At 34.7% G+C, this 26,817-nt stretch overlaps 2 protein-coding genes and 1 pseudogene across 2 annotated transcripts; all 3 read left to right on the top strand.

Annotated features, from left to right (window-relative positions):
• The first annotated feature begins 1,751 nt into the window (after positions 1 to 1,751).
• LOC143563693 (UDP-glucosyltransferase 29 pseudogene) lies at positions 1,752 to 3,241 on the top strand (annotated as a pseudogene).
• A 9,082-nt stretch (positions 3,242 to 12,323) lies between these two features.
• Positions 12,324 to 16,029, top strand: LOC143563716 (transcription factor MYBS3-like). The gene is made up of 3 exons (XM_077051201.1): positions 12,324 to 12,564; positions 15,238 to 15,434; positions 15,520 to 16,029. Exons 1-3 carry the CDS (start codon positions 12,324 to 12,326, stop codon positions 16,027 to 16,029), a joined length of 948 nt encoding a protein of 315 aa, XP_076907316.1.
• A 4,408-nt stretch (positions 16,030 to 20,437) lies between these two features.
• On the top strand, positions 20,438 to 24,943 carry LOC143563715 (protein phosphatase 2C 56-like). Its single transcript, XM_077051200.1, has 4 exons — positions 20,438 to 20,821; positions 23,808 to 24,080; positions 24,481 to 24,592; positions 24,663 to 24,943. The coding sequence occupies exons 1-4, from the start codon at positions 20,438 to 20,440 to the stop codon at positions 24,941 to 24,943; spliced, it is 1,050 nt and encodes a 349-aa protein (XP_076907315.1).
• The last annotated feature ends 1,874 nt before the right edge of the window (positions 24,944 to 26,817 follow it).

Here is a 26,817-nt window from a genome sequence, read left to right as displayed (position 1 = left end):
ATAACAATAGTTAATACCGACCGAATTCGCGTTGACTCGCCACACTAGAACGCCCGATTTTTACCGATCGAGTCTTCGAGCAGCGTGTTCGGGAATATCAGTGTCGTTAACGTCACGACCTTTAATTAATATGTTAATTATATTGTTATAAGTTATATGAGCGTCAATACTATTTTCTACATTGACTGATTAATTTTTTTATTTAGTGTTGATTTCTTAACAAACCCAACCCACACCTTCGAACTCACATTAGTGCACCGTTATAACACGACGGGTACATAAACAGAACCAACATGGCCCAGCGCATCACGCCGGGTTAAAAAACTTGTTATTTCTATTATGTATTGTTTGGGCAATCGTGTAAAATATAAAGGTAACAGGCATGTGGAAATTGACATGCATTTTGTTTGTAAAAATGTACAGATTAGGTACATTTGTGTATTACACATTCTGATTGGCAATCACTATGATCCTATTGTTACAAAGGGGTTATTCAGCAGTTCAGATCCATTGTGTGTATTTGTTCTCCTCCTACTACTAAGACCATCCGTAGTTCATGGCGGGAAACACCCCCCCCCCCCCCCACGTTTTGGGGTTGGCGTTTTCATAAAACGTTTCCTACAAAGCGCTAAGAATGTACGAATTTTGAGGAATTTGTGAGAAAGAGGTGGAGGAGGGAGAGAGAGAGGTGTTTTGGACTATTTTTTCCACTACACCTATATTTTGCAAAATGCCTAAAAGCTGACTAGGCGTCACATGGTGTAAAATATTATGTATATATCCTTTGTTTATAGATCGATTTGATTTGTTTCCACTAATTTCTCTATTCTATTGTATCTTCCTATCTTGTACTCTATATATAACCCGCATATATTTCAATGAGATAATTAATCGAGTTAGCAAAGTTTATATAAACTATTTAATTAATTATAAATTTTGAAAAGAACAATTTGATTGATTTAAAAAATAAATGTAACGAATATGACAAACACTCCAACTTTATAGTTACAAAATGGTCATGAGATTGCCCTTTTTATTAACAATCGAATAATAAGTCCAATTAATTACAATAACTTTCCAATCACAAATTGAAAGATCGTGAGATTGCCCTTGGATCGTTTTTACAACCGTAACGTTTATACATAGAAACAAAAATATAAAACTAACTACCTTTTATGTAAGCCATGATTGGTAATAATAAAAAAAAATATTTTCCAAAATAAATAAAGTACCTAGTTTATGGTAGTGCGTTAGGAAAATTTGATTTTGATTCTTTTAAAAAAAATATGGAAAAGTATGTTTTAAAAATCGGCCAAACCACACCCTATAGCAAAAGAAGACGGTTCAAAAGTACTTAATCGGGTTAGGCACTTTTCTAGTCCGACCAACTTAAATGAAGACAGTTTTAGAGTACTCAACCAGACCCGTTATTAGAACTTTTTTCATCCAAAATAATGTATTGTCCTGTGAAAGGAATATTTTAACATGCAGGCAAACATTTAGTTGTCCAATTTAGTAAATTCATATATCCAAAAAACGTACTAATTAACATGTTATTTTTTTTTCTTTATGGCCAAAATAAAGTTATATATATTGATTGTAGATTCAAAATATCTAACTAGAAATTAAACCTTTCAAGATATATGTTTGTCATGTGTTCCACGGTTACAAAATGTGGAAAATATCAACTCCTAAAATCCCGATGCATGTAAATAAAAGATTTCATGCAATTTCATTCATGTGTAAAGCAACTTTCCATAGTTGCAAAATTAATATATATACACGAGCGTTGATCACCTCAAACAGACACAACCACCTTCAAATCAAATTTCATATAGCATACCTTTTGTCTTTTGAGTTTCAGAATGACAATGAATAACCAAAGGCTTACTGTTTTGATGTTCCCATGGTTAGGCCATGGTCACATCTCACCCTTCCTAGAACTAGCCAAAAAACTGAGTAACACGAACCTTTTCGACGTCTACCTTTGCTCGACTCCTGCTAACCTCAATTCGGTCACCAAAACATTGAAAAACGAGCGAAGTTTAGCCTCGATTCGATTCGTAGAACTCCAACTTCCCACATTACCTGAACTTCCACCACACCTTCATACCACCAATGGCCTCCCTATCCATCTTATGCCTGTTCTCAAACAAGCTTTTGACATGTCAAGCCCTAGGTTTTCAAAAATCTTGCAAACCCTAATGCCTGATTTTCTCATTTATGATATTCTACAACCGTGGGCTCCAAAGGCGGCTGCCGCCCTTGGAATCCATGCGGTGGTGTTTATCACCACTAGTGTTGCTGCTGCTAATAATACCTATCGTGTCGAGTGCACAGAAGAAAACCGTAAGGATTTAGGGAGTATCATTGGATGTTATAACAATTCGACAAGTATTATTCTTGTTAAATCGTTTAATGAGATCGAAGGTAAGAATTCTGATTATCTTTCTATGTTGACCGGTAAAAAGATTGTGCATCTGGGTCCACTTGTAGTGGACCCGCGTCAGGTGAACATGAAAGAAAACAATGTGATCGAGTGGCTTGACAAAAAAACCACTGGATCCACTGTTTTTGTTTCTTTTGGGAGTGAATACTTTCTTACTAGTGATGATTTGAAAGATATTGCACATGGGTTGGAAATGAGTAACATGAATTTCATATGGGTTTTAAGGTTCCCAAAAGGGCTAAAAGAAATAAAGCTTTCTGAAGCTTTGCCATTAGGGTTTCTTGAAAGGGTAAAAGATAGGGGTTTATTAGTTGAAGGGTGGGCCCCACAAACAAGAATTTTAGGACACAAAAATGTTGGTGGTTTTGTGAGTCATTGTGGTTGGAGTTCAGTCATGGAGGCTATGAAGTTTGGTGTCCCTATAATAGCCATGCCCATGCAGTTTGACCAGCCGGTCAACGCTCGGTTGGTTGTCGAAGTTGGGGTTGGAGTGGAGGTGGTGAGGGATGGGAATGGGCGGCTCGGGCGCAGGAACGTGGCAGCGGTTGTGCAGAATGTGATGGTGAGTAAGTTAGGGGAAGATGTGAGGGAAAAAACCAAGAAAATGAGTGCTGCATTGAGGGTTAAAGGAGAGATGGATATTGAGGCTGCAGTGGAGGAGCTGCTGCAGTTATGCAAGACTGGTGGGGCCCACGATGGCGGCGATGGCGAAATTGAAGAAGATTCAATTGATGAAAGGGCTGAAAGGTTTATCAAAAAGACTTTGGAAGAGATGAGAAGGCAAGGGTAGGAGTCATCCATCTTCATGAGTTACTTAAATTACATATGATAATATGTTACTATTTAGAAGTTTTATTTAGCCTTTAATTATTTTTTATTTGATATTGCTAATTTGCTATTACCTTAACAAGTTTTGTGCTTTTCTAAGTTTCTCTATACATCAAGTTTTCTAATTCTGGTCATACTGATAGAGAAAGCAAAACACTTGGAGATGGTGGATTCATGGGATATACGGATGTGTTTCTTTATTAAGTACTTTACACTATAGATCGTGTTGCGAGGATCATTGTATAGTTTCTAATTAATACTTTGCGTTAATTCTAAAGGCTGTTAAAAATATGATGTTTAAAAATTGTTTGCCTCTATGTGTTTGTTATCAAAATTCTCTCCTTTTGGACTTTGGACTTTTTATGGTTTGTTTGGATAAAGGTTTTAGATATCCTTTTTTTTTGGGTGTACACCAGTTCGATGAAATGTTGTTTGGTTTTGTTTTTGCTATGGTTTCACAACCCCCCGCAACGCGGGGGGTCGAAATACTAGTTCTTAATAGAAAAACAATATAAAAATATAAACATTCGCTACACCTAACTGCAACCTAAAAATCTATGCAAACTCGACCAAATCGTAATATTTTCATTAAATTAATTTGAAGCTCCAAAACTTTGAATCAAGACATTACCATTTCCTCATCAAAATATTTAACATGGCATTGCAGAAATTAGTGACACGTAAAACTGTTTAGAGCAAGCACCAAATATAAGAAATAACCTGGAAGACTTAGGCCTTTAGAAATATGTTAACCTTAATCATACGCCTTCAAGAACTATCGGAATCGATCACGCCTCGACGGATACAAATCTAAAAGCGGGTTCTAATCAAAAGTCAAAACAAATCAAATCATTAAATAATTAAATAATAATAATAATAATAATAATAATTGTTACAAAATTCTATCTATCTTCTAAACAATTGCTATAGAATGAATGAGAGCAGCCATATATTCATTTCGTTATCACAATTTCATATCATTGCTCTAAACTTTTAAGCGTAGAAAAGGATAGTTAAGAGTAAGTTCGTGTTCAAACCCGTTTCATGTTTTCGAGTTCGTCTTAGGTTCCCGCGAGCGCGGCTCATTTAACACACGGACTATTAGCATATAAAAAAAACTCTGCAGGTCGAAGGTGTGGTGTTCAGGTGTGGTTGCGAATGTATGATTCCTTTTAATATATCAGGACAAAATGAACATAACAATAAAATATTTTATGTCTATAGCATTTCTTTATGTTCATATTTAGTTAGCGTTAATCAAGAATCAAAATTTAAAAACTAATATACCAAGTTTTCCAGACTCAATATTCTCTTTATTGTGCTTCCATTCAACGTTATACCTACATGATAACATTCAATGGCGAATCTAGAACATTATTTCGGGGATAGCATAACTTTTTTTATACAACACATTTTTTTACCCGTTTTGTGAGTACGAGCGCCTGTTTTCGTGTTTCGCGCGTACCTGGGCAAGGTAACGTGATTCATGCGACCCGGGCATGGTTTCGTGTTTAGAGCATACCGGCGACGGGTTACCCGTTTCGCGTGTACCGGCACGTAATTACCAGTTTCGAGTGTACCGACACCCGTTTTACTCGTAAATGTGGCCAGTTAAGCATGTGTCCCAGGCCCGGTTTCGTGAATTTGTGTACCGGCGCGGGGTAACCTGTTCGGCACGTATCGGTAACTGACTATCCGTTTGGCGCATGCCGCCGTATGGTTGCCCGTTGCACACGGAGTTTAATTAAATAGTAGGCTTTTAATTATTTTGGGGCTTGCAATAAAACTTTGAAAGGTGAAGTTTTGGGTGTTAAAATTTTTTAGGGGTAGTGTAATTTCAGGTGTAACCTAATACATAAAATGTTAAAAGAAAAAAATTAAAAAATTCCACTTCGCCAGATAAGTTGAGGGGTAGCGGGTGCTCCTCATATTATTGCACATCCGCCCCTGATAACATTTTATTTCAAGGGTAGTTGTTAAACTACCTAAATACCCCTTAGCCTTAAAATCTCTATATTACCTGATTTGAGGATCTTGTAGTTCATCTCCACCTTTTCTAGCTCATAACCCAACCTGTATTCAACCGACCTGTTCCACCGAATAACCCACTGTTAGATGGTTCAGAGTTCAGACTTTGGGTTAGATTCCAAGTTATATGAAAAATTGAAGTTTGAGCATGTGAAACAAATGGTAATATAAAATATAAACCTTCTCTCCTTGATTAAAAGATGGGTAGTTGTTGCCACAGTAGGTTCAGTTTGAATAGAGATCTATCTGCAAATTCTATACTTTCATGTCTCACCACTTCTATTATTTTCTCTAACAGGTCATCCGATAACCTTTGTGAATGTGATCATTTGCAAACAATGAGATGTAATGTACTATAGAATAGTAGCACCTTGCTTATAGTACAATTACGTCAATCTGCATGTAACCCAAAACAACCCCGACCAAAAATTAAAATATCCCGAAACTGTCCACAATACCTAAAGAGCCCCCGGATACAATTAGAAAATCAATTAATTAATTTTGACCAAAATTGTCTTAGTAGACAAATCTAGCGTGTTAGCAACATGTCCCGAAACAACTTTTAAGTTTCCAAAGGCCAAAGGCCCAAAACAACCCGTAACTTGACCCATTTCAGTTTATATTTCTTTCAACTATAAAAATCTTTAAAAACATAGATAAGCCAACCAAAACACTAAACTCTTAAACCGGTCAAAGTGGTCAAAACGCAGGTGTAGTCAATTTGTGTTACAGCCTCTTGTAATCTTTTTATTAAACAAATGATTATTGTTTTAAAAACATATTTTTAGAGGTAGTTTCATACATTAACTTATTGATGATAAAACAAGTAAAGAAAAAAAGTTAGTAGCCAAGTAGTTAGTTATCTATGGGCCATTTCTAGTTATGTATGCACACGGATGAAACCCTAACCCTTATAGCCCGTTTGACTCACCTCTAATCCGGAGGGTTTTATATTTTACCTCGGGCTTTTGCAGCACCTAACACTGCTGCTGAACCACCCATGTCAAACTTATCAGCTATGTAGAACAACCAGGGCATGTTGTGATGTTGTAGCCACCACTGCAAACAAATAAGATTTAAACTAAATATCTTATACCATAAGGAAGTAAGATTAGTATTTCAAAACAAATTATACTTGTAGTTCCAAAATTGAGCAACCGCCAACAAAAATTCTTATGAAGATGATGATATCAAACAACTCAAATTTGAATTTGATTCAATACAAATTAAATCATACCTATTAAACAATCAAACTTAGACTGCCTTTGGATGATTGATAGTGCAGATCCAAAGTTGTCAAGAATCATTTAACAAGATTTGGAATCAATCCAACTTACAGCAGAAATCTAATATTATGAAGTTTCCCACAAATTAGTTCTATACAAACTGTGAGTAAACCCTTAATCAAACACAAATTTAACCTAAATCAAGTTTCTATATGCAGAGATGATAACACCGGAAATAAAGAACAAATATAATCAGAGAGATGATAACAAAATCCAACAGGAATTTAACCTAAATCAAACTCGATATGATGAAGACAAACCTATTTGCACCATGTCTGAACTTTAATTCGAAACTATAACAGCAACCGGAAATCCATTAGAGATAGAAAAAACGGTTCCCTCAACCATAAGCGACTCCAATTGAGAAACATAATCCACAGGAAGACGCTATTGCTTGGTGGATGCGTGGAGAAGTTTCAGAGAGAAGAAATTGATTTGTGGTTTTTTATGAAAACTGATAATAAAGCATTCAATTGAAGTTGAAGGATGGAAGGGTAAGCGATCGAGTGTTCAGAGAGACCTTTTAACGTCAGTTTCATTTTTGTTTATGATTACAGTTAATGCTGTCGGAGAGCACTTTAATGTAGCCTGAAGTTGAAGTGTAACGTTTGCAGACAAGGCAGGGCATTAAAATTAACGGCGTCTCGCCGGAATGTGTATAATTACCATATTAGACATCCAATATGTTTTATAGGTAACTAGTAAGAGTGCCCGCGCGTTGGCGGGTAACTCAGTTTTGGATAATCATATCAGAATGCAAATTAACTAAGAACGTGACAGCGCTATTAACTATATATAGAGAATTCTTACAAAAGGTAATCCTAAACTATAAACACATTTATGAATAAAAAAAAGTGAAACCATGGAGTAACAACACAGTTTTAATAACTTGTATGTTAGCGTTTCTATTAAAAGTGACGTCGAAACATACAAATACGGCGTAAGAACATAAATAGAATTTGGGGAAAAAAGCATAGTTTTAAAAGTCTTGACCTTGGTCAGAGTTCCACCTCTCAGCCGTAACCCAAGACGAAGTGTTGACTCTTTCTGGATGTTGTAATCCGCAAGTGTTCTTCCATCCTCCAACTGCTTTCAGGCAAAAATCAACCTCTGTTGATCCGGCGGAATACCCTCTTCGTCCTACAAATTCCAAAACCCTAAATTTAATAAAACCCACATCTGGGTCTAACCTAATTTATATTCAAGCTAAATTAATTATACATTATTCAACCTAATTTAGCTAAACCCAGATAAATCAAAGAACATAACATACAACAATTGACTCACAGCATAAGCAGAACTATTAGTTCCGGTAAGTGAGATTCGAACCGATAAGTCGGAGAGACGAAAGCAGTAGAGAAACAATTGGATTAGGGTTAGGAAGCCGGAATTGTTAGGCAATTATAATCGAAAAGAAATTGTTTACCTAGATGAAGGAGGAGATCCTCAGTATATATGGACGTCAGTCGACATAAATAGCAATGAATTGAGCAAAGACCAATGAATGGTGGAAGAATATGGAGAATATTAATGGCTGGAAAGAAGATGATGGTTTAGCCGGAGAGTTAGGAGTCTATTTTCCACATTTTGGAGTATTGCGCAACCAAGTAGATATAAGTTGTCGGTGATTGAACAGCTCGAGCTTCCCGTCCATCCGATGATGCAACCCCTATCCATCAAAAGACTACCCGTGGATATGATTTGTCTTCACTTATAGAAGTGAATAGCATATGAATATAAGTTTTTTGTTCTTAATATCTAAACTAAAAGGATTGTTATTTAGGATGCATAATGATTTTTAACTTCTTCACAAACAAAGATCGAATCTTTGTTGAACAACAATAGAGTCATTAGTCAAATAAATATAAAAAAATTGAATAGGATGGAAGAGGGTGACGTGACAGGGATGGTAAAATGCCTATAACCTATTATTATAACGTGAGAAAAATGGTAACCACCATGAAAACTGCTTAGAAACTGTTACATCAATGGTCAGGATTCCATCAAGTTTTTTCTAAAGCTCACATTGAAGTTCACTATTCTCTGGCCATATAATATATAATAGGTACGAATCTTAATATTTTTATTAGATATTAGGCCACATATTTATTTACACATAACTCATATGAGATATTGGGCTTACGGGTTTTTTTTATTTCGATACTCGTTAGGACTTACGGACGTTTTTATTTCAGCTCGGTCGAGACATTTAAATTTTTGGATACGGCCCTTCGTATTTCTCAAATGCCTGAGGTTCTCCAATGCAAATAATGAAAGCGATATTGACATATAAACATAAATTCCACACAATATTGGGTTACTAGTCATGCAATAATATGAGCTGATATACTTGTTACATGATAGGCAATTATGTGAGACAAATAGTGGCTTTACGATTGATAAAACATTTTTGTGGCAAGAAGTTGTACTTCAGTCTATTAATAAATGGGTCAATTGGGCTGCATATATTTGTCAGAACTATCAAACCCAAAAAAGTTTTTCTTTCCGTCCAGACCTCCTCCGGTAGCGAAGGTTGACCAACAATGCCCTAAACTAAACTTTCAGTTTGACTAACAATGGGTGAATTTTGTGACGATACATTACAGTACTAAAATCTCGAAACCAATACTCCTCCGGTAGACGGGAACATCAATGCGGATGTGTTAGCCATGATCATGCATCATAGTTATGTATGGAAAATATATATCACAAGACACAAGTGCTTAAATTTACTTCTTATATTCACACGTGCACAAATAATATGCTTAATTTTTACTTATATTCACATGTGCAACACAAACAAAATAAAATGGCCATTCTAATACTTTGACTTTTAAAGTTAACACAAAATAAAATGACCCTTGTACTGCTTTGACTTTTAAAGTCAAACACACAAAACACAAAATAAAATGAACGTTGTGGATCCATCGGCCTTGACAAGCAGTAAGCATTTATAGGATTCATACATAAAAAATTTTCATGCTTCACGTACCTGATGCCTATAATAACAACAAAAACAAAACAATTTTTTCATATAAATATTAAACTCTTAAAGGAATATATATTACAACTAATAGTGTCCAAAATTACCTGCATTGCTCCGTCTATTTTGTAGTAAAATTTCTCAGGTCATAACTCATAAAATTCCTGCAAATAAACCATGAGTGGTAATTTTCTTATTTACTAAACATTTTTTTTCCAAAACCAAAACTAAAAAAAATTTCAATTCAAGGAATATTAAAAATGAAACATCTAATAGCAGAAATATTAATACCCTTGTAAGCTATGAGGCTATAGAATTTCAAAATGAACCATACCAGCTAACCATATAAGTAAAAAAGAAACTTGAAAATGAATATCTAAGATGTAATATAAAAATCATATTGAAATTGATTACCGAAAATACTCATGTTTTTAGCAATTCATAATGAGCTTTAGAGACTCCATTAACTGTGTGAGATAACAAACAATGGTCAAGTTCACCACTTGAATATTTTATCCACTCAAAAAGAGAAATAAAAAAGTGGATTGTTATCTTGCCTCGTATTAAATAACATTATCAAGATCTTATATACCTTCATGGAACAATCAACATTCAAGACAAACAGACATAATCCTATCTTCTTTTTTTACTCTTCCATAAATTGTTCAATCGGCTGACACATAAAACTTGCAGTCAAATTTAAATGTGGATTGTTCAATCGGCTGACACATAAAACTTTCAGCATGTATAACATCCCCTGTGCATCAACAATTTCAGCTCTTATTCTAACAACTTCTAGTTTGAAAATGTTACATAATGACATAAAGTGGAAGTAAAGTGTGTGTAACATGAGGCATACCTGTAACAGAGTAAGGAGTTTCACAATAACGGATCCAAATCTTGAAAGAGTTCTCTCTTCTAAAATATAAGCAAGCACACCAAAATCAATTATGCAACATGAATATATGCAATAATGGTACAAAATGAATATCAAACAATGAACCTAAATCATGAAAACTTAGAGTAGTTTGACCTCTGTGTGTATGAGGCCCATTAAAAAGTCAACTATAAGAGGGACTATCAGGCATCAGCAACTCCATACAAACTATCACAAATAAAACGAATCTTGAAATGAATATGAATGAATGATGCAATCAATTCTTACCTGGCTCTCTATCTCCTTAAAAAGCGAAGGACAAATTTGTCTTTTGCTTGCAAGGGAACGGGACAAGATTTGGAAAAGGGATGGAAGTGTCAGTTTCCTTGGAACATTCATCCTGCAGTGATTAAACACGTAACAAATATTTAATAATCTTGATTACAGATACATAGAGAACAATATCAAATGCCAAATGCTTATGATTTCTCTATGCCAAATGTTTTTTTTTTTTTTTCGAACTGCAAAATTTATTAACAAACATATATAATACCATGTAGTGCATGAATGAGGACGGAAACATAAACTTATAAGGAAAGATTAATAAAGTAGAATCAGAATCAACAAAAAATAAAGTCCGGATAAAATAAAACAAATCAAATTAGCACATTTCTAACACATAAATACAAATCAATTAGCACTTGCAGGGTGGGTCTTAATTGTCATGTATACAACTGAACATAAGCAAATAGTAGTAACAAATTGGAGAATTTATTTAATTAGATAAAAAACAAACCAGATGTAAACGTACAATAGAGAAAGTGATTTACCTGCCTGCCTGCTATAACAATGGGGAAGGAAAGTTAGAGAGCTTTCGAGTTTGGCACCATAATATCTCATTCACAGCATTCCTCTTGAAGAGAGCATCCGATTTCTACCTATTTCCGCCCGCCATCCAAAGAGGTTGATCTTCAACGGAACCCACCTATTCCAATCGATTACAAAAACCGACCCAGCCCTAGATTTTTGAATTTGGTCTCGGACCGATTTTGTAGTAAATTCGCTATCTTTCCAAGTGCCCATTTCCACTTATCTTTCGTTACGCCCAAAGTCCTTCCCGGCAACAAATCAAGACACTCCCAAAATTCTTGTAATTCTAGAGAGGTGGCAGGCTCCATAATCCATGTCCAAATCCAACCATTAATTGAAGAACCCTCCAACGTTTTCTCTCTTTTGTTTCTCTCCAAATTAAACAATGATGGGAATTTTGTGCATAAAGGAGCTTCCCCAACCCATTTGTCAATCCAAGATATAGATATAGATAACTACACAATCTTAATTATGTATGTATGTATAAATACAAGTGCACAAACCGGTTTAAACTCAAAACTAGTTTGATTTGGTCTACAAAAGTTAAAACCGGTTTATGATCGGTTTTTGCTCAGTTTAAGCCGGTTTTGGTTCGGTTAGCCCGTTTGGAAACGAATTTGATGGAGAAAATTCCAAACTTGTTCTAAACATACGGTTTCAATCAGTTTCAAACTAGTATCTACGTAATCACTAACAAACCAGTTCAATTTTTGGATCAGTTCGGACGTTCGGTTAACCGCGATTTATTTACTCACCTCTAAGTATAAATACTAAAATACATCATTGTGTACCATTTTGGTATGTATACGTTCATTTATGGTATAAAAACATGACGTTATCTGATACGTACACCCACCGCTTCCTTAACCAAATCCAAATCCACCCAAATTTATTATTATTAATAATATTATTATTATTCTCTCTTCATATTCATGCAATCAAATTAAAAAGTCAATCCGGCTATCGTTGACCGTCGTGAGCCGTGCCAAGCCGAGTCTACAAATGACTCGGCGATGCTCTCATTGCAGCCACAACGGCCACAACTCACGCACGTGTCCGACACGTGGCGTCAAGCTCTTCGGCGTCAGACTCACCGACGGCGGCTCAATCATGAAGAAGAGTGCCAGCATGGGCAATCTATCGGCTCAAGCCGCCGTTTCACCTGTGACTTTTGACCATATAGACGACGGTTACATGTCTGATGATCCGGCTCAAGCTAAACGCCGAGCCGATCGTAAAAAAGGTTTTAATTTTCATTATTTATATATATGTTGCAATTAAATCTCTCTATTTTGCCTTTTATCACCATTGATTTTGTTTTCATTTGATTTGGTTTGGTTTACTTTTCTCCGTAGTTGTAACCAGAGAACTGTTAACTGTTTGGGTTTGGTATAAATGGGTTCGGGTTGAGCCCGCGAAGTGTAAACAAACCGAACGTTCGGTGAGCTGTTCTTGAATTGTTTCGGCGGGAAGTTCGTTTATTTAGTAAACGAACAAACATGAACAAAATGGTTCGTTCGTTCATTTATGTTCGTTTCTGTCTGTTTATTTAGGTTTGTTTATGTATTAATAAAAAATAGTTAAATATTATTTGGATAAATCATCTACTTAAAGTTTTATATTTGTTAATTTGTGTTCATTTAAGTGTTTTCACTTATGTTCGTTTATGTTTGTTTGTGTTCATACATGTTCATTTGTCTTTGTTCAGTTATATTCGTTTAGATTTTAAACAAACGAACACAAATTTTCATTTTTTAAATAAACGAACATGAACATAAATATTTGTTCGATTAAGTGTCCCTGTTCGTTTAAAGTTAAATACTTAAATGAACGAAATGAACATGCCCTTGTTCGTGTTCGTTCAATTAGTTTACATGTTTTAATTATTCACATTGATGAATACACCGGTCTTAATCTCTAGGCTCTGCCGATTTTGTTTGTGTTCGTGAACCACAGAACTGAGATTTCATAGGCCGAAACGAAGCCCTTTAAAGGTAGAATTAGGAGTCGAAGCCATGCATTTAGCCCGAGGAATTCTCAACGAAAAAAGTGCTCTCTGAACCGAACGTGAAAGTCGTTTTCCATCATACGGTTGTTCCCAAAGTTGGCAAAGTGAGAACGCTGGTTCCGCAATAACCAAGTCAATCCAATCCTCAAGGGGAGAGGGTTCCACAAGATCCTATATCAGCTATACATCCTCCTTCTCAGTTAGGAATTATCATTGCCCCTTCTAAATGGTTACAGGACTAGGGCCCTACCAGCCTTATTCGTGAACACACTAATTTCCTTAATGAACGAACACGAACATAAAATCTCGTTCGGTAAGTGTTCGTGAACACATTATTTCCTTAACGAACGAACACAAACAACGCCTTGTTCGTGTTCGTTCGGTTCGTTTACAGCCCTACGCGAACCTGTTTAGCTAAACGGGTTGGGTCAACTCTGGCGGGTTTGTGAGTTGACCCGTTTAACCTATTTATATGTTATTGTATATTTTATTAATGTGTTTTATGTAATATATTAAATTGGTTGGGTAAGCCAAAATTTAAAACTAAAAACTAAGTTAACACAATATTTTATAACTAAAATGTGAGTATTTTATAGACAGAATTACAGAAATTGTCCTTTATGTTTACCCCAAATTTCACTGGTGGTCCTTTATCTTTCAAATTGATGTTTATTATCCTTTACGTTTTAAAAAGTAACACCTTTTGTCCTTTAGGCCTAACCCAATTAAAAAATCTCGTTAAGTCTTGTCACGTGCTTCTCACGTGGGGGTATTTCCGTCATTTCAGGTCCGGTTTGATTAGGGGTGGAATTGGGTATTTAATGGGGGGAAACATAACCGGACCTGAAATGACGGAAATACCCCAACGTGAGAAGCACGTGACAAGACTTAACGAGTTTTTTAACTGGGTTAGGCCTAAAGGACAAAAAGTGTTACTTTTTAAAACGTAAAGGATAATAAACATCAATTTGAAAGATAAATGACCACCAGTGAAATTTGGGGTAAACATAAAGGACAATTTCTGTAATTCTGTCTATTTTATATAAATTTGTACTTTTCTTTTTTGGTTGTAAAATGTAAATTTGAAGTATTGATATGCGAAAAATAATATAAGCTCGAGTCAAATGGGTCGTGTTGGGGTCAACGTACGAATATGCGGGTTTTGTTCGGGATCTTGTGTCTTTCACAGTTTTCGGTTTTTATCGGGTTGGACCAGAGAACACGACTAGTTACGTAGCACGGTTGGTGTCGATACTATAAGTAATGTGCTAGGCACGATTATGTGTTTTGCTTTATACGAACACGACAAGAAAATTAATCTTGTCGATTTTTTCCAAACACGAACATAACATGTTTAGAAATAGGTTACGCATGATGGCCTGTTTAGCGACCTGTTTAAGAACACGATAATATCACACAGTGAATCCACTAACTAGGGCATGTATTTTATTTATTTTTTTATAAAAATTATAAATAAATAAAACAGAAACAGGTTTGAACAGCTCATTAACAGGTGTTTAACCACCTGCTTAGACACGAATGTAAAGTTATTAACATGCCTTAAACGCGTCGATCTATTTAAAAGACGAAATGTTTTAAGGCCAAACCATACTTGTTTTAACTCACTGCCATGCTAACAAGTCCGCGTGACATTAACTGTTTTCTATCGGTTAAATATGGGATATTTTGATATCTATATGCTAATCATCATTAAGTGATTTACCTACCATTGTAACTTATAAACCTAACTTACTAAAACTGTGAAACACATCAGCACACTGAGGTTGTATTGTGTTTGAAAACTTTAATACCAGTAGACATAAGTCCAGCACATGAAGATAAACACTTGGTCCATGATAAGAATAAACAGTTGGTAAATTAATGCAATAAATGGCTGCATTATTGTAGGTACACCGTGGACAGAAGATGAGCATCGGTTGTTCCTACTTGGTCTCCAAAAATTAGGCAAAGGTGACTGGCGTGGCATAGCCCGTAATTATGTCTTATCGAGAACTCCTACACAAGTTGCAAGTCATGCGCAAAAATACTTCATTCGACAATGCAGTTCCACCCGACGAAAAAGGTGTTATAGTCTTTTCGACATGGTAATTTGTCTTGCTTCTTATATAAAATTAATTAGTTTCCATAAGTTTATGGTGCATAGATTGTTTAACACGGTGTGTCCCGCAGGCTGCAGAACCACCGGAAGACCATTTCTTGCTGCCACCAGCAGCCAGGGCGGATCATACTGACAACTCTAATGAACCAAATCAACAAACTGAAGCTTCTACAAGTGAAATATTAAATGAAAACATTAAAGAAGAAGCACTAATACCACCTGCGAACGAGCTTCCGCCAATAATACCAGCTTTTTACCCCGCTTACATACCGATTCCATTCCCGGTGTGGCCATCAATGATGTCCTGGTTAGACGAATCAACTAATTATAACATTACCGGACCCGATGCATCACACCATCGGGTTGTGAAACCAATCCCGAGTCTATTAAAAGAGCCCATGTGTTTGGATGAACTAGTCGGGATGTCGAAACAACTAAGCTTAAAAGATTCCGACCATCATCATAACATCGAGCCGTCACCGCTGTCGTTGAAGTTACTGACCGAACGCTCGAGGCAGTCGGCGTTTCATGTAAACAAGAGTGTCGGTGGCGGTAACGGAGATGGTTTCGGGGCTGTTTGATGTGCTTAAGGTTAAAAGACGAGGTCCGAATTCGTATCGGAATTATCCAAAAATCTGAATCCAAACTATTCGAAATTTCTTTTATTTCTGTGTCAATGTGATAGTAAAAATAATATCGAGGTGGTGTTTGTCAATAATTACATTTTTTTTGTAATATAAACAGTATTTTGATTGATGTTATCATGTTAATAACTATTTAGTATATAAGACCCAACCATAGACATAGATTTACCAGTGTTTGTTTAATTTGTGTAGAATAGCAAGGGAGGAGTCGGGATGATCGGGTAAACAAGTCAGGACGGGTTCGGGTCATAATTAGCTGATTTTCTTTAAAAGGGTCATAATTAGCTGATTTTCTTTATAAAAAAGACCGATTTGGTTGAGTTTAATAACTGAGTTTCTTAAAAAAAATAATTTGGTTGATTTTAAAATAAGTTCGGATCAAAACTGATCTTAAAAAGATGCATTAATTCATTAGGCACAATATCTGTAGGATTACTATAAGCACATGTAATGGGTGTTCACCGATGACAGATATACGACTATGAACGTGTCACATTATATAGTTTTCATCCTGACCAATTATGTTAAGGCGTTCAAGGTTACAAACAAATTTGTGCAGAAACGTAACGAATATTTGTACATATATTAAATATTCCATCAGATTATTTGATGTTTAAGCATGTAGTATTATGTATTGCTCTGCGCATTCACAAGGACTCGATTCTATGTTTTTTTAAATAATATAATATTCTGATATAACAGATTTTTTTGTTTGTAGGATATAAAAAATTCATTAAGTTAGTAGAGCAAATAATTTAATTGTGAAAATTAATTAAAAATGACATGAAAATGCAAGGATGGGTGAAGGTGGGTACTCGGTAATTGCTGTAAGACTATTCGCATCTCTTACGTTAGATGTTAGACTAAATTTCCGCTACTTAAAAACACTTATTTTCTTTTTTTCTTTACGTCAATACCATTAAATTTCCTCACTAATTATTTATAATTTTTTCAGTTAACTTATTATAATAAATAAAAGCTTCGCTAATATAAAATATTTTATAGAAATTATAGTATAAAAGGAATGAAAATGGTATAAAAATATATAAATAAATGTAATGTAAAACTCGTTAAATTACATGATATACATACAAGTGATTAATTAATGCATTTGAAGAATTTTAAAACATATATAAAACCAAAAATATATTATTTCTACTTGGCCCCACCACTTGTTCGGATTAATGGACGGATTTCGAGCTTCCAAAAACTTAATGTATTAAGGGCAAATATCTCTAACTCGGAACTTATAAGGGCATACGTCATATAGGCCAAGGTTTTTCTCGAAGGACGCCGTTGTAGAAAGTCTAAAAGCCATTGGGTAAATAATGATCGATACATTGTTGGTTTCTTTAATAAAAAAATGATATACATTTGTGAAAGTATTACATATTTAATAATTTAGACGAGGTAATCTCCTAAACACACCCTCATAAATACTTGATTAATGACAAAAACACATTCTCATAAATCTATTCTAAAATACTACTTATTAATTATCCACTTTTGAGAATCAAACCCGAATTAATCTATAAGTTGGTTGTGGTTTAATGGTAGAGCACTCACTTTACAAGTGAGAGGTGTAGGGGGATCAAACCTCACTATCACCAACTTATATGGGAGATATGAGGGATGACCCTGGCTTGCCAAGGTTCGAGTCCTGATCTCACCCGGTTTTACCGGCTCCTCGCTGTCGTGTCGTTTGGCGGGCGTGGGGGTCGGGTTTTATCCGGTGAATCCCTCAACAGGTGGACCGCTAGGGGCTCCGTCCGTCCGGACTAGTGTCGGCTCGGGCTACCTTTAGTCAATGGAGGCCGCATACGGGATAACCGGCGTTACTTAGTTGGCCGTTAAAAAAAACCCGAATTAATCTAATCGAAATAAACATCAAATATCAGTGGGTCAAGTGGCCATCAACAATAAATTAAAGTGTTTACTTAACAATATTTAGCATAACTTTCACCAAAACCATAAAAGTGACTATTTGTATATGATTTTTAGTTTGTTATCATAAAAACAAAATATTAAACGAAATAAACTAAAATATCTAAAATGTTTATTATTAAATTAAAGTGTTAAATGAAATAAACTTAAAAAACTAAATGTTTATTATAAATAAAAAGTGTAAATGAAATTAACTCAATATATAGTCTAAATTGTTTATTTTGGTTGCACCTATAATTATAATTCACTTTAAATATGTGTGATTAGTTGATGTGTAAAGCTTTATAAAATATTTTTTGTTAATAAATTTTGATATATTGAATTATTATTAACATATTTTTATATAATGTTTATAAATTCGTTATAGATTTGATTTTAAATTCTTAGATCGTTTTTAAACTTTCTAATTTGATTTTCAAGTTATTATTCATATATCGTTATACAGTTTACAAGGAATTTATCCATCTCCAAACTCTACCACATGTTACTTTAGGAGTCCGTCATCAATTACCTCTCACGTCACCACGAAACACTTTCATCATCAAGTATACGTCACTATCCATCGCTAACGACAAAAAATGAAACAAACCGTGACATGTAAAGAAAACATTCACTTCATAATCATTATTTGACATCTTCGATTTAAAAGCATGCATAGGCGCGAGACATACACCCCAATATTGCTTTTGACTGCTTGAAGTGATGTCCGATATAAAAGGCGCATTTGGGGCATATAGGTAAAAACAACTTGAGGTGTATGCAAAAGACATCCATTATACAGAGAAATATATTATGCATAAGAATGTTGCTCATATAACCTTTTAGATTATATGTATAGCTTATGTATTTAATAAATTGTATATAGATTTTATTTAAATCTAAATTTAGATATTTGATAAACATATATTTTACGTCTTGCCTTTGATTTTTTCTTTAAAAAAAAATCTTTTAGAGGGGAGAAATGATCGAAAATATTTCATTTTACATAGAAAATTACTTGATTCTTGTCTTTTTTCATATAATTTCCCATTTTTGTCATGCATAGTTATTTAAGTCTCTCGACATTGGAAATGGGAGATTACCGATAAGCTAGATACTTCGCGAACCATATTCTTAAGGCATTTCGTTGCACTTAAATTGCCCTCGTGATGACGCACACTTCAATATATACCATTGTTGTTACGAACCATATTTGGCATGCGGGTATATACTATAAAAGTACCCGTCTTAAACTACTTAGGCGGTAGGGATCGATTATTGATGTGAGATGGGTCCAAAGTTTTGAGACATGTGAGGCAAAATCGATTCTCTCAGTAGCAACAAGCGAAATAGGAGCAGTCTAAACCGTGAAAATGGGGTGGGAATGACTACATTTTATAAAGCACAGTCTAATACGAGCTAACAGAGTAAGAAAAGCTTTAGATTACCAAATCCTAAATACAGTCTTCCTTAAGATGGAGAGCCCCCGCCTCTTCACTTGCATCCTATACAAAAAAAGATATACTCTCTTCCTTATGTTTCATTATTCTTATTTCTAATGCTGGGACATAAATACCTATTATGATATAAATTACCAAAGTCTTTCTACTTTTTGTTTTCCTCTTATTCTTCCTTGGACAGTTCATATAAACTTCTGACTTTCTTTTCCAACTAAAATAGAGAATGCCCCCATCGTAAATATGATTGATTACGGGTTCGAGCAACCACACATTGTTTCATAAATGATAAAACCAAAGCAATAGTCCTCCGTACTCATATAGTAATAACGAAAATGGTTAACACAATGACACGTTAGAATTCAATGAACAATTTCTTTTCATTATATTAAATTTTAATGGTAAATGTTAAATGTTGTTCCCCTTCGTAACGTTAATTAGCAGCCCAAGCCGATTTATGAGTAGCTTAAGCGGATATATCTTAGGTTACAAAAAGAAAACAAACATTAAATATTTTTCTTTAACAATAACTCACACTTTTGTTGATCGCTAAAAACAACAATGATAACTCACACATTCTCTAACAACTTCTGTCTTTTATTAAATTCGGTTACTAACACTTTCAACACATTAAGTGGCTTTCTCACACATTTATCAACTTTCTTGGTCAATAAAGTCAAAGAGTAAGCACACAATTTGTGTACATTCTTCCAGCTGTCAAAACATGTTTTGATAAGTATACAAGTAATCACTGTTTTTACATGAAACAAACTTTGTGTCAGACAGCTCACAACCTAGTTACTTCAATTCCACGTGTCAGTACATGAAATCTTTGTCACCCCTTTATATTGTCACCCAAACCCTAAAGATCAAAACACATTGTCATACATATCTCTCTCTCTCTTTCTCTCTCACACACACATACATTCTCTCTCTACAAATTTAACCTTCGTTCCAATTAATCAATGGCTTCAAGCAGCAAATCACCATCAACCAACTCCTCATCGGACTCCGATACCGAGATCTACATACTCCCCAACGAACACCTCAACGTGGTGGTCGGTTTAGGTGATCTGGCAGTTGGTGGAGAAGGTGATGGGAGCGATAGCAATGGATCGGGTGCTAGCGAAAACGGGGTGTGTGTTGGGAAGAATAATGGGTTCCTATGGGGGGTATACGAGGCGCAAGGTGGTCGGCAGTATATGGAGGATATGATGGCGGTTGTTCCGGGGTTCTTGAGGCTGAAATGTGATGCTTTCGGTGGTTGTACGGCGCCGGAGTGTCGGTGTGCGATGGTGGAGTCGCCGATTTATTACTTTGGTGTTTTTGACGGTCATGGTGGTTCGGAGGTAAAAAGATCTTAAAAACTTTCTGATAATAATAATAATAATAATAATAATAATAATAATAATAATAATAATAATAATAATAATAATAATAATAATAATAATAATAATAATAATAATAATAATAATTAATACTTAAATGATAATCATATACCTGGATATGATATCTCAAAACTAGAGTTAATTCAGTTAGAGATTATTAATATCATTATATTACAACTCAGACACAACAATTTTTATAAGTTTACTAAAAATAGTTTTCTTTGTATATTTATAATTAGTTGTACCAATTGTGAATTTTTATTTTTTAATTGGGGATAGCTAAAATAGAATTAGGGCTTTTAAAAAAAATAATTTTAATCGTCTAAATGACATATCTACAAAATGTGTATACATGTTTGAATTATAGAAGATTAACTAATTAACTTATAGACATTTGATTATGGAGGTAGATGTCGAAGCGGATATGAATATTGGTATACATGTTTCACTCGCGTATGTTATATCACTAAGTTCATAAGCTAGTTAAGTGTAAAAGATACATGGATTTGGTGGGCTAATGATTAGAGTTTATGTCAATACTTTAAATAATTCAGCAATAAAACCCTTGAAATGTTTTAAATACAAGAGATACTAGCGTAAGTGAACCACGAAAAAACGATACGAATATGGATATATATGTATATACGTGCTTTCATATAAAATGATTATGTTGTAGTCATTGGCTCATCGATGACACACATACACACACATATATACATCTATTTCCATATTCGTATCATAATGATTCTATATCCAAATTCGTATTGTTTTTTCGGTAAAGTAAATGATACATGAAAATAGTAAAGATTAATGATTCTGATGACAAACCCCTTGAGTTACTGCCCCGAAGTACTAGACCAGCTCTTGTTGAAGAATAAGGCTTTTGGTTTGGGGCTACGCACCTTGGTTCTAGCAGTGCCATCTCCATACCTTCCTTCTGTGTTCGAGGCGGGCTCTTTCATCGGCTTCTCTTGGAGTTGCCCGAGTGAAACAGAACGTTTTTCATTCGCAGGCAGTTACGGGGACTTTGCTTTTAGCTTTTAGCCTTCCTAGCTAGCCGACAAAAAGGTTGAACTTTCTTAAGCAAATGATAAAACTGACTGACTGAACTTTTTTATTGAAAATTCCTCGTTCCCTCTCGATAGACCAGCGGCGAATTTAAAACTCGTGGGGCCCTATCTATTCCATCTCACGAGCCCCGAAAAAAAACCCCCTCCCCTTCGGATTCTATATCTCTTTTGACTCTATATATGTGGTCACCGGATATCTATAAGGGTTCACCCACCCCGGTTACAGCATTCCTTTCTATTGCGTCTAAAATCTATATTTTTGCTAATATTTCACGTCTTTCTATTTATGGTTCTTATGGAGATACATTGCAATAAATCTTCTTTTTATGCGGCATTGCTTCTATGATCCCTGAGATCATATACACAAATACGCACACAACATTTACGTTATAAGTTAATAAGAGCACACATGAATAACACACACAAATACAAATAGCTAGACATTGTAGTAATGTAACATGTATAATTTGAAACAATGAAAAATGAATATGGATATATGTATAGATGTATATGTATTTTCATAAAATTTTAATAAGTATGTATTGGCTCATTGATGTAGATTGCGATGTTGATATGAATTAATATGGTTCAAGATACAACTAATTTAGTATGAAAGTTTGTTTTACTCACAAAAACTATAGTTATACTTCAAAGCATTGATTTTGAGGTGCTTTTCAAACCTTCACATATTGTTTTGGACAAGTTCAGGATATTAAATATGTGAATTTGGACTTTGAATATAAATGAAATGAGATATACCACATAGAAGGGAATGTTAAAGCCTCTTAAGTTACTAGTTTTAAAAGCTCACACATTGGAGTGTTTAGCCTTGTAATCTTTTAATCAAAGGTTAAGTGTTCGAACACTGTTTTCTTTTCCCTTTTTTAAATTCTTTTAGGTAAAATTTTCTTAAGATACAACATGTTTTTACCCGATTTTTAAACGCCAATGGAATCACAATTCAATCCGGTAAAAAGAAATAATCAGCATCCCTGTGTGGAATCACAACGAAAAAGTATAATTGTAGTGAAGGATCCGCCACTCACTAAGATGCTAAAAATTGCTTGATGACCGAACACACTTAATTTTATAATTCAGAATGCTTAATAAATGTATAAAATCACACAAAATATTTAAGAAGACACTCTAAACTACAAGAGCAAGTTCTCCATATATATATATAGAAGAGGAATGCCTTGCTCGAAATACATATTCTCACACAATGGATAGTAAAGTAATGAAACACCACTGGAAAATATTAGCATTCATAAATGATGCATTTCTATGATATTTGATTCTATATAATTGTTCGTCGCGTCATTGATGTGATAAAAGTTGTTACGTTTTAAAGTGTTGAATTAAGCAACTATGAACATTGAGAATTTTGTACACAACTTGTGTACGACTCTTTTCTGGTTTATTAACTCAAAAATAAACAATACAATAAAATAACTAAACTAAAGTGGCTTTTATAACCAAACAAAACTTGCACTCTACGGTTCCTAATTTGACTCCAACACAAATACTAAAAACATATTCAAATTCAAACTAATATTATTAACTAATATTATCTTCCTTCTTTGTAGCATTCTGCCAACCATTTTTCTTGTTCCCCAAGTGTTGTATATTTTAACAAAAGTTGTAGTAAGTAGTAACGCTCCCAACACGTTTTCTTTATTTAGGATATAAGTCTGGATACTTATCATCATTTCGAGCGTTTATATTATTAGGTTTTCTTGTATGAATGGATTTAAGATTTTCCATATAAAAGAGTTATCTTTCAAAAATTGTTACCATTAGAAATTAAGAAGGTGGCATTGACAAAATATAGTATGGAGATCTAAATGGTTTTCTTACTCATTGATAATGTGGCACAGGTTAGTGAGTATTGTGCTCACTCAATGGACCAAGCTGTTAAAGAAGCTTGGGAATGCGAAGGTGATACGGATATATGGACTAGAAAGTGGGAGTCTGCACTTTCTCTAGCTTATCGGGATGTCGACCACGCTTGTATAAATCACTTCTCATCCGGATCCACGGCAGTTGTCGTGCTTATTTCCCCTTGCCAGATTGTGGCGGCTAATTGTGGTGATAGCAGGGCCGTTCTGTCTCGCGGGTCCTACACCATTCCGCTCACGGTAGATCATAAGGTTTCTTTTTCAGCCTTCCTTGTCTTATATTTCAATTAAATTTGTGTTTCATGCCAAATATGAAACCATCAAACTATAAAAAAATGTGATTTATGGTAATTAATTTATGCGGTTTATAAATTCTGCATTATGCGTATCTTACAAATACGAGTAAAATCTAAATAATAAACAAGTAGGCTCAACGTGCCACAAGTTGGCTCGAGCTTTTGACGATTTGAGCTCGAGCTCAACATGTCTACTAGTTAGTAAAATATCACATCAGTAATTTTTGGATGATCAACGAAAAATGACTTGTTACCGGTTGAAGAGGCGATTCATAGCTACATACAATCAATAATAAAATGTATTTTGGTTTCGATTTTGCTAAAATTGTGCAAGTGTTTTGTTTTATAATTAACAGCCTAGCAGGTTAGATGAGGAGGAAAGGATTATTGAGAGTGGAGGTTTTGTAGTCCCGGACCAGTACGGTGTATTAAGAGTTGATGGCGTTCTTGCCATGACGAGGGCCATAGGTTCGATATTATTCTTCCCATGTTTTTTTTAAAATGATATCGATTTTCAATATATATGATATATTTTTAGGGGATCGCTCGTTGAAGCCATCTGTCAGCGCAGTTCCTGAGTTTACTTTTACCACAAGGACCGACGAGGACGAGTGCTTAGTAATTGCAAGTGATGGCTTGTGGGATGTGATGTCGACCGAAGAAGTGGGGAGTATGGCGTCTGTTTTGCTTCAACGGACGCGGGGACACAAAGAAGACGCAACAGGTTATGTTGCAAAATTTCTATATCAACAGGCGTGTGTACGATGTAGCAGCGATAACTTTTCGGTTATTGTTGTGGACTTAAAAATGCAGTCTTAAGATATGCATGTTGCAGTTTGGTTAAAAAGTTTTGTTAAAAAGTTTGAAGCTTGTTACTCTATTATTTATTCTTGAAGTTGGTTACCATGGCAGACATTACAATATTTATAGCAACCACCTTATTTTAATTGATTTTACTTGATAGCATCATTTGATGCCATGCTAGCCACCGTATTATTTGCAAAAAAAAAATAAAATAGTTAATGCTTATTTAACAAAAAGGTTAAATTAAAGTTACTTATGAGTTTTAAATATGTATATATTTAGAACTTAAACTTGAAACTTGTATATCACATCAATTGCCATGAGAAAGATACATGTATATTTGATAACATAATATAAGTCACATAGTAATATTTTATAATGGAATAAATAATAAATTAAACTGCTTGTGTACCGAATAAAAAGACCAAAATAGGGCTATTTAAAAAGCTTACAGATCGCGTGAAGTTTTTTGCTCGGTCTAGACTTGGTCGAAATCAAGTCATTTCTAAACAAGCCAAGCCCGAGTCAAGTTCTTCCCAGCTTGTGACTCGCTCATGACTGAAAGAAAAGTTAATTATTCTCTTGATCTTAAAACCTTTCGCTTGGCTCGTATAAAAGTAAAACCCAAATTCTTTTACATACCATACCAAATTTTAAAATATGCAAATAATGATTTACACAATTTATAGATTCTGTATCATGTGTATCTTACAAATGTTAATAATAAACAAGTCGGCTCAAGCTTTTGACGATTCGAACCCAGGCTCAACAATTCAGCTGGTTAATTAGTATATATCACATCAGTTGCGACCAGAACATACATGTATACTAAATGATACATAATATATCACATCAGTAATTTTTGGATAACTAACAAAAATGACTCGCTGCCAGTTGAAGAGGCAATTCATAGCTACAATCAATAATAAAGTGTATTTTGGTTTCTATTTGCTAAAATCCTGCAAGTGTTATGTTTTAACAGCCTAACAGGTTAGATGAGTAGGAAAGGATTATCGACAATGGAGGTTTTGTAGTACGAGCGCAGACTCGTGTGGGGGTATTGAGAGTTGATGGTGTTCTTGCCATGACAAGGGTAATAGGTTCTATATTATTCTTCCCATATTTTTATTTATTTTAAAAAAAATTGATATTAATTTTCAATATATATGACATAATATTTTCAGGAGATCGATCGATGAAGCCTTATGTAAGCGCGGCTATATCCTAAGGTGACTTGTACCATCAGGACAGATATGAAAACGAGTGCTTGATAATTGCAATTGACGGTTTGTGGGATGTCATGTCTACTGAGGAAGTAGGAAGTATGGCTTTGGTTTGCTTCAACGTACGCGGGAACGCAACGGAAATGCAACAGAATATGTTGCAAAGTTTCTTTATCAACAAGCGTGTATGAGATGTAACAACGATAATTTCCGTGATTGTTGTGGACTTAAAGTTTGGTACAATCTTGGAAAGACCGGTTATGAGGCAGGGCCAGGTGTCGACCGACCCCACCCCAAAATCCTGGTAGACCTGAATTTTTTTTTTCTTAAAATTTATGCATATATTTTTATAAAAAATATGATTCTTAATGTTTAAACTCAATTAATCAACTAATTTAAGACCTATAATTGTTTTCGTCTACGGCTCAAATTTTTTTCACAATTCTCGGAGACAGCGTAAATCTTACCAAGTTAGAGGGCAGCATGACAATAGTTTGTGTTAAAAGGTTATTAAATTTATTACTCTTATGTTTATTCTGTGTTTTTTTATGAATGGTGGCTGTGCTAAATCTGAAAGTACAGGTTAAAAGAATGCAATAATATGATGGAGAAAGGGAATATTCTCCTCCTCTTGTCCCCTAAAAGTCACAAAATCATATTCTGATC

This window comes from Bidens hawaiensis, unplaced genomic scaffold, assembly GCF_021521415.1.
Source record: "Bidens hawaiensis isolate Kalapana, Puna unplaced genomic scaffold, B.hawaiensis_p1.1 tig00021509_1, whole genome shotgun sequence".
In the NCBI taxonomy this organism is placed as follows: Eukaryota; Viridiplantae; Streptophyta; class Magnoliopsida; order Asterales; family Asteraceae; genus Bidens; species Bidens hawaiensis.
Note: the sequence above shows the minus strand (reverse complement) of the source record. Positions and strands in the feature narration are given on the sequence as shown.

Bases quoted from the DNA above. Each gene is read 5' to 3' on its own strand.
- LOC143563715 (XM_077051200.1), top strand. From the start codon at position 20,438: ATGGCTTCAAGCAGCAAATCACCATCAACCAACTCCTCATCGGACTCC. The intron at 24,081-24,480 runs GTTTCTTTTTCA...TATAATTAACAG, and splicing joins CGCTCACGGTAGATCATAAG to CCTAGCAGGTTAGATGAGGA. The intron at 24,593-24,662 runs GTTCGATATTAT...ATATATTTTTAG, and splicing joins TGCCATGACGAGGGCCATAG to GGGATCGCTCGTTGAAGCCA.
- LOC143563716 (XM_077051201.1), top strand. From the start codon at position 12,324: ATGACTCGGCGATGCTCTCATTGCAGCCACAACGGCCACAACTCACGC. The intron at 12,565-15,237 runs GTTTTAATTTTC...GCATTATTGTAG, and splicing joins CCGAGCCGATCGTAAAAAAG to GTACACCGTGGACAGAAGAT. The intron at 15,435-15,519 runs GTAATTTGTCTT...TGTGTCCCGCAG, and splicing joins GTTATAGTCTTTTCGACATG to GCTGCAGAACCACCGGAAGA.